This window comes from Cololabis saira, chromosome 3 (assembly GCF_033807715.1).
Source record: "Cololabis saira isolate AMF1-May2022 chromosome 3, fColSai1.1, whole genome shotgun sequence".
Taxonomy (NCBI): Eukaryota; Metazoa; Chordata; class Actinopteri; order Beloniformes; family Belonidae; genus Cololabis; species Cololabis saira.
Genome location: NC_084589.1, coordinates 13,629,599 through 13,641,622, shown reverse-complemented (window position 1 = coordinate 13,641,622; position 12,024 = coordinate 13,629,599). Strand labels below are relative to the sequence as shown.

Genomic DNA, 12,024 nt, shown 5'->3' with positions numbered 1-12,024 from the left:
AGAACCGGAGTAATATGAGCCTTTCGGTTGGTGTCAGACAACAACCTCGCAGCAGAAGGCTGGAGAGCTCCGTTTATTCAGGCAAGAAAACTAACTATTACAATCATCTAAACAAGAAGAAACAAAGGCATGGAGAACCAGCTCCAGATCAACTTTAGATACAATTCTCCTGAGTTTGGAGATATTTCCCAACTTTCATCCATCCATCCCTCCATTATCTATACCCGCTTTATCCTTTGCAGGGTCACGGGGGTCTGCTGGAGCCTATCCCAGCTCATTTACAGGCGAGAGGCAGGGGTTCACCTGGACAGGTTGCCAGTCCATTGCAGATATTTCCCAACTGGAAGAAACAATTCCTCGTCAGCTGTTCAGAATGATGCTCTAATGACATTTGCTTATCAAAGATAACACCAAGATTTCTGAGGCTTGATTTAGCACTCCAGTTCAGATCACCCAAGTATTGGTTGATCCCTGGAATGGAGTCATCATAGGTTATCACAGTCTTAGCCATTTTTTAATTTGCATGCCCCAGTTCAATAAACAGTTTCTGGGTCTCAGAGGCCTTAAAAGAACAATACAGCTGGTTATCATCAGCAAACAGGTGGTAAGAGACACCGTCATACTCCTGGATTAACCTTCCTAAGAGAAGGCCATATAGAGGGAACAAAACTGGGCCCGAAACTGAGCCCTGGGGTACTCCGCACATCAAGTCGACGTTGTCGGACAGGATCTGGTTTGCAAAGACACTAAAACTCCTACACGTTACAAGACGAGGTCACGCAGTTTTTTTTAAACAAGATGCGATGATCGACAGTATCCAAAGCTGAGGACAGATCTAACAAGACTAGGACAGAGTAATTCCCAGAGTCTGTAGACATCATAATGTCACTAAACACCTTAAGCAGAGCTGTTTCAGGAGAAAGATGCTTGCGGAAACCGGACTGAAAAATATCAAAAACATTTGTCAAACCAGTTGTTCATAGAGCACCTTGTCTAAGATTTTGGAGAGAAAGGGACATTTTGAAAAAGGTCGGAAAGTTTTGGTATCTGCTGGGTCCAGATTAGGTTTTTAAAGGAGGTTCCAGAAAAGCATGTTTAAATGAACTGGGAAAGAAACCAGTCGAAAGTGATTAATCAGCTTGGTAACCCAAGAGCCATAACATCAAATACTTTTACAAAGAGTATACAAGGCCAAGCATCCCATGGGCAGGATGAAGGTTTCATTCTGGTTCCCAGAGCTGAAATATAAACACATGAACAGTCCTTTAATATTTTCAGCCTCTCCTGCTGTGTTTCCTGATAAAAATCCCATTTTCTGCACCGGCTGTGTGGGATAAGAGCAGGTTACAATTCAAATGACTGGAAACACGAGCCGCTTCCTCCCAGGTATCAGTGAAACAGAAGTTTTATTTGGTTTGATGAACAGTTTCTCCTTTTCAGTAACGTAGACAAATTAACTTAATGACCCAAACAAGTTTGCATGGCAAAAGAAGAAAAAAAGAAGCACAAATCTAACATAACTTTACAATGTTTAGAGTTAAGGCACATTTTAAAGCCAATAGTACTCAAGTTCTTAAAGAAGCAAAAATCAAACTCTCACATTACATTAAATGTTCAAGTAAAAATGACATCTGAACGGATAACGAAATATAAAACGTTCATACTTTCAGATTTGGTCTTCTGTGGTCTGAGACGGTGACCACACGGGTGTCATTCCATGTTTTTGTAGCACTTAAGCCATACTTTTATAAATATAAATAAATCCTCAGACAGAAAGGAGAAAGATCACATGTAACCTCTTTCTCTTAATACCAGTTTGAACATGTAAAACTCATGACTACTCGAGTCCAGTGCTTCTAATATAAGTGCAATTTGTTTTGCTAGAGTTTGCACAGCAGTGTTCTACTACAACATATATTGTATCTACGACGGACACTTGGTGTTACAAGCGTCACCTGACTGGAAAAGCCCATAGACGCTGACCAGCGGGAACATGGATACGGCACCGAGCATGGAGCCCAGCTGCACTACAGCTCCACACCACACGAGGGCGCTGTGGCCCTCGTCCCTCAGGATCACCCCGATGATCACCTTGACGTAGGACAGGGTCAGGACAAACAGGATCCAGGCCAGCACCTGCAGCAGAGAGGACCATCAATACAGAGCATGAAATTCAACCCCACTGATACAGAAATAAACGAGACCGTAAACTATCCTGGTTTCCCTTCAGAACATTAGCTGCTTTGCCTCGGTCAGTGCCAGCAACCTGAGATTAAAGTTTACATTCAAAGCAAAAGTAGAACCAGTTAAGCAGTTTTTTCTTCTTTCTGGACAATTATATTATTTATCCGTCCCATTTTAGTAATCTATGAAAGTCTCATTATTTAAAGAGTTTTTTTAGGCTGTTGTCATATTTTATTGCTTTGTAACACAGGATAATGTGCGCTGACAAAGTTTTAATCATGGATTTATTATTTGACAAAGTAACACAAAGGTCCTGTGATGCTTTGGCGACCTGTCTCTTATTCAGTGACAGGAGGGATGGACTCCCATCTCTGACCACCGCATCATGATTCTGAGCAGCATGAAGGTGAAAATGAATGGATAGATTGCAACACCCCTTTAAAACTCTCAGAAGTTATCAGCAAATTTAAGCAGTTGAATTTTGACGTAAAAAAATCCACAAAAATCAGGTTTACCTGAACTCAAAGCATACAGGTATATGTCCTTGTGTGACAATGTATGAAAAGCAATTTCAAGATTAAAACTTGGGAAACAATCCATATTTTTGTTGGTAGTTTACAGTACGGTGATTGTCTTCTTTTGCCCACACTGTGTATTTTGATGTTTTGAATGTTTATGGCCACAATTAAGGATGGTATGGCAATGTATTGCAATGCTTTGCCAGCCGATTCAATACTGATATTCAAAATTTGAATATCGATTTTTTTTTTAATAATAAATTATGTTTAAGACAAGTTGTAAATCCAGTACAAACTGTATTGTATACATAGGCTTTGTTAATATGGTAAATGTTAATTTCATATTATGTAAACAATATGAATAAAATATTTATATTTATTTATATATATATATATATATATATATATATATATATATATATATATATATATATATATATATATATATATATATATATATGTATAATGACTGAAATGTTTATTTTTTCATATGCACTGAAATTTTTGCCAGTTTTCATAAAACAATTTGATTGTGGTTAAGCAGCACTGATGTGTGTCCATTTTTACATACAAGTTGATAATACGAGCACTGAAATGTGTATTTTCTGCATTCATTTTGTGTGTTTTTATAATTTTCTGTTCATTTACACAGACAGAAAATATTTGTGTGAAGTAGATTCAGTGCAGTCAATAAAGTCTGAATATTTATCGTAATGTGTCGTGGATGAAATGTCTTGCAGCATATCGATTATCGCAGCATTCCTGTATCATGATTATCTTTATCGTTGGCAAAATATTGTGATACTATCATATAGTGAGGTACCTGGAGATACACAACCCTATAAGACGGGTACATTTTAAGTTAAACGTTTAAATGTTCTTATTTTTTTAATTTAAAAATATTTTTATCCCCGATTTCTTTCCATTTTCATCACCCAGTGCTCCTACCTAAGCTAAAGTCCTGGGCATTTCTCCCTCTACCAACCCCGGGAGGGCCCTGCACTGAGCTCAGGTCTCCTCCTTAACCTGAGGAGTGAGCAGGCCGCATCTTTTCACCAGACGGGGTGGGGCTTCTCTGGGCAGACGTAGCACGTGGAAGGATCACGTTATTCCGGCCAGATCCTCCCCACCTCATCTGCCGCCCCGGTTGGCCAGAGGGGGCATGTATAGCCCAGGACTGTTGCATGTTTTTGTGAGGGTAGCTCACATTGCTACCCAAGGGAACACGGGGAGAACATGCAAACTCCACACAGAAAGGCTTCTTCTTATTGACTTTAATTATTGAATGTTTTGGAGAAGCCATGTTACTATGTTTACTTAACTGTTGGCTAGACGAACTACCTGACATGTGCAGTGACAAGCTAAAAAAGCTGTCAAAGAATCTGTTCAGAACAGACCTCTTGCTGCAATTTTTAACTCTCTATTGTTACAGTAATTGTAATACTTAACTTTAATTACTTCATATGATTGTTAACTACAGTTTGCACTGTTTCAATAAATGGAACAAAATTTCTTAATACAGCTTCGATTCATTTTGTCCAGCATTTGCAAGCTGCAGACTTCACAGACATATCACAGACATATATATTGTGTAATTGATGTTTATATTTTTCGGTTCAATAAATTCAATCCAAGTAAATAGAACACTCACAAGACGTCACCAAAACCACTCCGTCCCTTTGAAATCTTTCAGAAAAATATGTGTATCGGGTTATATCGAATCGTATCGTTGGCTGAATATCATGTATGATCATTGTATCGCTACAGCTCTAGCCACCTCGCCTGCTCTCAGTAGCCAACGGCTAACTTGTGCAATAAAATTACAAGATGTGCAATATCATATGTGCAATATCTGCCTTTCTACCTCACACACACTCTACCTGCTTTTTTTGCACTGTTTCTTTTCTTTCAATCTACTGTATATACTGCTCATTTTTTGTAATTATATATATTTTTTACTTTTTAGTCTGTGTACTGCTGCCAACAAAATAAGTTTCCCCACTGAGGGAGAAAATAAAGGATTGTCTTATCTCTCTTATCTTATCTTACAATGCAGTTTCGGTTTAAAAAAATATATTTAAAGGAATTCATAAAATGTCTATGCTATGATGTTTTATTTTGAAAGTAAATGTGTGTAAACTCACTATAAATGCAGTTCAGTTACAACTGCCTTCATCAAACCAGACTGAGGTGAGTTTGCTAATCAACAACGGGCCAATTCAAAAGAAATCTTGCAACGTCCAGGAGAGTGCGAAAGGTGAGAGGCAGTTAAATCATGGCTAAACTGCAGGTAAAGATATGATCAGTGTTTGCATGCTTAAAACACCCAGTAAAGAAGAAAGGGTCTTACAATGAATGCAGTTCCAGAGACACTGTGGACCAGCAAAGGGCAGGGGCTCAGAGCAGCCATGGCCATGATGTAGGCTCCGAATCCAGACCCAAACAAGGTCAAAAAACCCATGAAAAAGAGAGACCTGGAGTCAAAGAAAGAGAACATAGTTTAGAGGCGTAACACCTTTGAACTGAAAATGCATACAACACTCTTTAGGCATGTTTCCACTAGCAGGAGTCCAGGGTAAATCTGCCAGACAGGAACCTCTAACCGGGCCGACTGTCTCCATCACATTGTAGCGCCACACAAAAACCTTTGACTGGAAAATAGCGTCGCTGACCACCAGGTGGCGGTAATGTGCATTTTTTACTGTTTGCAAATGACCAGTAACATAAAATGCGATAAAAAAAAAGAAGAATGCAGCAGAATGAAGAAGAAACACAAACAATAGATTCTACTTGCGTTTTTCTTTTTAACATAAACTGCAGTTTGAAGCGACTCGTCGGTCCAGCTATCATTTTTTCATGTACTCTCCAACTTCATCAAATGTACTCGTAGCAAAATATCTCTGCTCCAAATGCTTAAAGGGGACCTATTATGGCATCTAATACCTATTTTAAACAGGCATTGAATGTCTTAAAAACAATCTTTTGATTGTTTTTGCTAAATAAATTAGAAATTCAGCCTCTGAGCCATGTCTGCAGCTTCCCAGTGTCTAACCTCATTATCTATGAGGGATTCTGAGTGGGCGGGGCTATGATAATGAGGCACTGTGCTGATTGGCTGCCTGAACGACGCGATACACCGCTATGAAAAAATGGCGGGCTGTACAGACACTGCAGAATTTGGTTGCTTTCCTCCTTCTCTGAGTTGGCAGGCTGAGGGGAGACCACTTTATATATGTTTAAGCAAGAAAAAATGTGTTTTTCATAATAGGTCCCCTTTAAATGATTTATTGTCACATGATTTATGTTCACGTGAGAGTACTGAAAGTAATTTAGACATCCCATTCTTGTTGGCCAACCCAGGTACCTCTTTCTGCACCATAAAGGTTCCTGATGGTCACTTTTTCAGGGCCATTCCTGGTAATGGAAACACCTGCAAAGGGCTCGGCCCCAAAAATTCTACCTGGAACTCCAACCAGTGGAAACACGCCTATGATCACATCTACATTGCAAATCAATTTTCAAGAATTGCCTCTTTTCTTACCTCATTGGAACAAACATGGCGATGAAGCAGGCCACAGGGTTGGAAACAGCAGCCATGGTGGCAGCCAGGTGGTACGCCTTGTTCCCATAAGGCAGACACGAGTAGGACTGCACCGAAGGCAGCACTGCATTCGTCAGAGCATTGACCCAAGCTAGCACGACAAAGATGAACGCCACCTCCAAGGTGCTGTACGTGCCTTTCCCGAAAGAGCTCCTGGGTTCTTTAATGCCGGCCTCACTTGGGCCGAGCATTGGCTTCTGCTCTATTGTCTGGACACGCAGGGACAAACCCTGTTCCCTCTTCTCACGTTCCAGGTCCCCATTGAAGTAGCGGTCGCTCTTCCTCTCTCTAGCCACCGCTGGGTGGTGGTTAAGTGCGATGAAGGCCAGCAGGCACACAACCATCATGACGGTGAGGAATACGAAGAAAACCTCGACGGAGAACCTGGATGGCTGGTAGACGGCTTGTAGCTCACCACTGCCAGAGATACTGGAATTATACACAGATGTGTTTCCAGACATAGTGGCGTTTTCACAGCGGACAACCCCGACTCCCTGAATCAAAGCCACCAGGGCAGGTACCAAACCGCTGAGGCCTTCGCCTGCAAAATATGTCGTGAGGTATTGTGGATGCAGGCGCATCATGAAAGGCAGGAAGGTGACGGATGATGTGCAGTCAACCACAGACAGAAGGAAGCTTAAAACCAGGAGGGGCACGCTGTGGTTAGAGCCGGCCACCACCACTTCATGCCTCCAGAAGAAGACCAGCAGGAACGTGGCCACGATTCCCAGCACCACGATGAAATAGATGACCGGCCGCTCGTCCAGCGCCCCGGGCCGGAAGCGGTGCATCAGCGTGATGAAGAGCGGGCCGATGTTGGCCATCTGGATGAGGACCGTGAGATAGGAGGGGAGGTACCAGCCCTCTGGGATGCCCGGTACGATCAGGGGCAGCTCCACCCACATCCCGTTGATGGCTACCCAGGAGCCCATGCCGAACAGGCACGCCAGCACATGAGTCAGCAGCGACATGATGGAGTGAGGAATGGGACAACGCAGGAAACGCAGATGTGCAAAATCTGAAACACATTGACAAGAAATGCCAGTTTGATTAGTGAAGCTCGAATGTTCCTAAAAAAAAACAAACTATATTGTGTTTTTGAACTTTTGTTTAAATACGTATAGTCTGTAGTCAGAGAACTGAATTACACAGGTGGATGAATGGAAACATCTTTCATTTTTAATTTTATTGGCCCCAATCCCAAATTTTAAATTCTGAAGAAATAGAAAAGAAAAATAATACAGCTTTTACTTTTGCTCCCAAACTCTGGACAGCAAACCTTTTTTTTCCAGCTCACATCTTGCGTGAATGTGCTTTAACTTCAACTCAAAGCAGTGTAGAGTTAAAGTGCCGTGATGCAGAGCGTGTGATGGAAAACTAGGCTTCTTAACAAAAAAAAGATTAAGTGACATTATTTATTCCCCATAAGAAAGAAATAAGATAATTATCAGCATGATTACACTACTTCTAAATCAAAAATAACACCAGGAAGTACATGGGAAAACTTGCAGTAAGCACCTGTTGGTTATTTATATCTCTGACATCACTGGAAACTAATTCACAACTCCTGACTTGAAGCATATGGATTTGAAGGACTGCCAGATATCTCAAGGCACTTCCCATATAAATGATCAGTTTTAATAGGACTTGAAAGTATCGGTGTATTTCAGGCAGACAAACACAACATCCTATATTGTGATTTGGCAGACATTAAGATGACAAAAAGTAAAATTTTAAAATTTACAACAGAGCTTTTAAAGACAAAGTCTCGAGTTGACATTGGGTCATAACAAATCACAATTCTGTTTGTAGCTTTTCTTCCCTGCATCAGTGTCTGAAACATGATATTCAGGTAATTCCCTGACAATAGAATGAATCCTCTATGTTTGTTCTTTTTTTTTTTACTTTTACTGTAACAGCCAGAAACACAGAGGGAATATAAATGTAATGACAGTGTCATTTAATTTGGCAAAAAATATACTGTAGTCTGAGGAAGTCAGACTAATCCTTGCCTCTACTTCCTCTGATACAACCAATTACCTATCCACAGCGCTTCCTGATTTTTAACCCTTTACAGGGCAAGGGACCACATTTGGTCACTTCAGTAGAAGTACAGTCTGTGGTTATTACAAAAAAAGTTACAATGTTAATAGAGGTCCTTTACTATTCTCTAATAATCCTTTAGAATTGAAATGATAAAACTACAAGTATTTTATTAACTGCCCTATAGAGTTAACGTGAAACTCTGTAAACAGCATATATAAGCGAGAAGCTCCTGATCAGCTGATTTAGGGGTGAAAGTTAGCGGTTTCCGTGGTGACGCAAAGTGCAACATCATGACTCAGACTGACTGTGCACCAAAACTTAGAGAAAAACCATTTACATCACTGTGAGCACCACAAGGCATCCGGATATGTAAATGTGCTCTCAATGGGAAGACCCCGGCAAACGAATCAAAAAAACTAAATACAAATTTAAAAAGTGATATAGTAGTAGAAAGGTTTTTTTCATTTTTATGAAAGATTTAGACCTACACAGTAAAATTATTGTTTACAGAAAAATATTTTATCCTTAATGTTTAATTTTAATCATTATTTAATCAGCCGCAAACATCCTGGACATTAATTTTGATTTAAAAAAATGTTTGATCTTTTTAAGAAATGGCACAATGCAGGCAAACAAGCCAGTGGCTTTGCATTTGAACCACATTTCTGCATTAAAATCTGGGGGGTGATTGTGTCAGCAGGGGTCGGGGGGGTCTATGCTCTAAAGAGGTAAAATACAATCAAAACATCATCGACAGGATGAGCAAACATTTTGGGGATTGGCTTATTTGCCATTAGCCCTAGAGTTTGATAGAAGGTAATTAACAAAAGGTAAGTCCCACTTTGTTTTCTGTGCATCCAATAACCAGTCTGACAAAGCCATCACTGATGTAACGTAGCACATTTGTTGCCACACCTCGCCTAAGTGACTAAACAAAAATGTCAAATGACTCATAAAAGTCCCTCTTTAGATGTTTTGACTGTATGACTGTGTGTTTGCGTTAAGTAGAAATGACGAGGTAAAAATCAGATGCAACAGTCTCATAGGCAAGTGGCACCTTTGTTAGACGGGGTTGTCAGATGCAAAGAAAGAGAGCGGTATAGACGCTCTTATCAATCTCCAGGGTTGTCCACAGATATCATCAAATGTTGGTGTATTTTTGATCAAGCTCCACGTGAGACTGTCTGACGTCCCTGTCTCTCCTTTCCTACAAGTGCTACGGCAATGGATGTGTGACCTTTCACACACTGACACACTGCTCTTATAAGAGCCCCATGCCCTAGGACATAAACAGACCCATTGAAGAGTAATAATTGTTCAGATATTTTATCAGCCTGCATGTGGAGCGACTGTGACAGATTAGCTCCAACTTGAACAGAGCCTGCACTGATCCAGGAAGGCTCTGGTTCTTTGTTTTTATTATGGTATTGAAACCAGCAGGTGTCTGTTGACCTCCTTCAATGGGACAAAACCAACCTTTTAACAACAAAAAAGGAGAAAAATAGAGGGAAAATAGTAAGTGTCATCAGCCATGTGTCAGAAAAGGAAGTGTGAAACTGCTAATGAGAGAAAAGGGATCTAATATTGACCTCAGCCTTGAATAAGTATTAATCACACACCAGGAAGAAAGTGGCTCTGATGTAACAGCTAACCTTTAACTTCCTGGATTAGGGTCTACACTTTGACCTTGGCGTTTTGGTGCCAGTGTATCCCCAGCAGAAGGATGAATAACAGAATAAAGCAGTGGGACAGAGAGACACGAGGCTTTGGTCTCCAGATTAACCCCTCACTCAATAACCTTCCCTCACACCGGTGCTGTAGCAGGCAGCAGAGTCTTACCTTGTCCAGAGACAGGAGCTCCGCTCACTTCTCCCCTCAAGAACCTTCACTCCATTCTGACCCACGTTTTTTCTGTTACATCTATTCCAACTGTGTGTGTGAGTGTGTGCGTGTGTGCAGCCCTCCCTCCTTCCCTCGCTACCACTCACTCACGCACACACTCGGCTCTAATTCACCGGCTTCTTCCGGTCCACGAGGGGGAGGGGCCGCGCAGGCGCACACGTGCTCCACCACCACGACCCTTGCATCATCTCTCACCTAGAGGGCGGTTTCAAAGCCACGCCCTCTCTCCCAGGGAGCGCTGTGATAGGAGGAGAGCGCGGGGAGGGCGGGGTCTGTGAGGGAAGCCCCTCCCCCTCGTGGTGCTGCTCTGCCCCGGCCAGCAGACCGGTGTTCTGCCAATTTCTGCTGCTTTGCCAAAAAATGCTCCCTAATGGTTTCTTACCTTTGTAGAGCTACATTCTTACTGTGTTTTACTCCCTAAACCACTTCCTTTCCCCCCAAGTGGTTCTTGTCTCTTGCCAGGCCGTCATTGTAAATAAAAATGTGTTTTTAATGACCTTCCTGGCTAAATAAAGGCGAATGACTAGAATATAATACTTTTATTGTCATTATACATAGGTACAGTGAGATTAAAAGCAGCATCTCCAGTGCAAGACAGTGCAAACAGATGAGAAATATAAGAAATATAAATAATATAAAAAATATAAAAAGGTGCATTTTGAATAGTGAAATCAAGACCTGAGATCCTATCTACAGACTGAATGAATATCAAATAAAGCGATAGAATTCGGGCTATTTTTCTCTTTATCGTATAATGTTCACAAAGTGTAATGCAATTCATGTCATGGGTAAGTGTATTTTGAAGGATCAATACTCAACATCCCATATTATCAATTTTACATCGTGCAAGAAATGATGGGCGTGACAATCAAACTTGAAAATCGACTGTGCGCATGTGCAGAACCACAGAGTACCATTTCTCGGCGGGTAGCAAGAATTGGCAGGACACCGACATCAGAGCGCTGCTCTGCCCGGCATGAACCCGGAGACCTCCCTGCTATAACACAACAGAGGGTGGAAGGAGTCAAGTGGACGGTACATGACTGACAGCTGGCCTGTCCTTCTGCTCCTCTGTCCCAGACTCACTTTATTTATCCTTTTTTTCTTGTCCAGCATGTGTCTGTGTCAGCATTTCCCTTGAATTAGATTTCACAGTCACAGCCGGTGTGAATACAAAGAAGAGTAGCCTACCTGATTTAACTGATACTTAACTGAGAAGACCAGTCTGTCAAGTTCAGTTTCTCCGTTGCAAACAGTTCATTGCGCATGAGATTTCCATTGAAATGAATTTTAAATGGTCCCACCATAGAAGTGTTTTGACTTTAGATGATAACATGCTGTGGCAGTGCTCCTGCACCTCCGAGGTATGCACATTTACCATAATACACATTTTTGGAAAGGAAAAAGGAATTAGGATGTATTAAAATGTAGCAAGTAATCTACAGATTAACACTGATTTTATTTCTGCTTTTAACTCATGGTATCAGTTGAACTTGTCCCTTTTTTAGTCTGCTAAGAGAGGTCAGCCGTGGACCTTCGCAGACAGGGTTCAGAAGGTTGCATCGTTGTTATTAAAGCAGACGTTCCCACAGTGCTTCAGGACATGTTTAATTCAGATTCCCCTCCTGTTCATATCCTGAAATTGTTGAATATCTGTGACTGAAACAGAGCGCATGTCTCCTCTGTCTTATCCCCGTCCTTTCTTGTCCTTGAATGGAGATCAAATTGCTTTGCCTAAGTGATAAAATTTGTGTCACGATGTAAAGTTCACTC

At 41.2% G+C, this 12,024-nt stretch overlaps 1 protein-coding gene across 1 annotated transcript; it reads right to left on the bottom strand.

Moving 5' to 3' along the window:
- Nucleotides 1-1,389: 1,389 nt before the first annotated feature.
- zgc:91890 (solute carrier family 52, riboflavin transporter, member 3-B) lies at nucleotides 1,390-10,316 on the bottom strand. The gene is made up of 4 exons (XM_061718224.1): nucleotides 10,189-10,316; nucleotides 6,244-7,321; nucleotides 5,053-5,176; nucleotides 1,390-2,136 (listed from the first exon to the last, which is right to left on the bottom strand). The coding sequence occupies exons 2-4, from the start codon at nucleotides 7,272-7,274 to the stop codon at nucleotides 1,924-1,926; spliced, it is 1,368 nt and encodes a 455-aa protein (XP_061574208.1). The 5' UTR covers nucleotides 7,275-7,321; nucleotides 10,189-10,316; the 3' UTR covers nucleotides 1,390-1,923.
- Nucleotides 10,317-12,024: the final 1,708 nt, after the last annotated feature.

Excerpts from the sequence above, each read along its gene's own strand:
- zgc:91890 (XM_061718224.1), bottom strand. The coding sequence starts at position 7,274 with ATGTCGCTGCTGACTCATGTGCTGGCGTGCCTGTTCGGCATGGGCTCC. Across the intron at positions 5,177-6,243 it reads GCCATGTTTGTTCCAATGAG|GTCTCTCTTTTTCATGGGTT; the intron begins GTAAGAAAAGAG and ends CTTTGACTCCAG. Across the intron at positions 2,137-5,052 it reads TCTCTGGAACTGCATTCATT|GTGCTGGCCTGGATCCTGTT; the intron begins GTAAGACCCTTT and ends TCTCTGCTGCAG.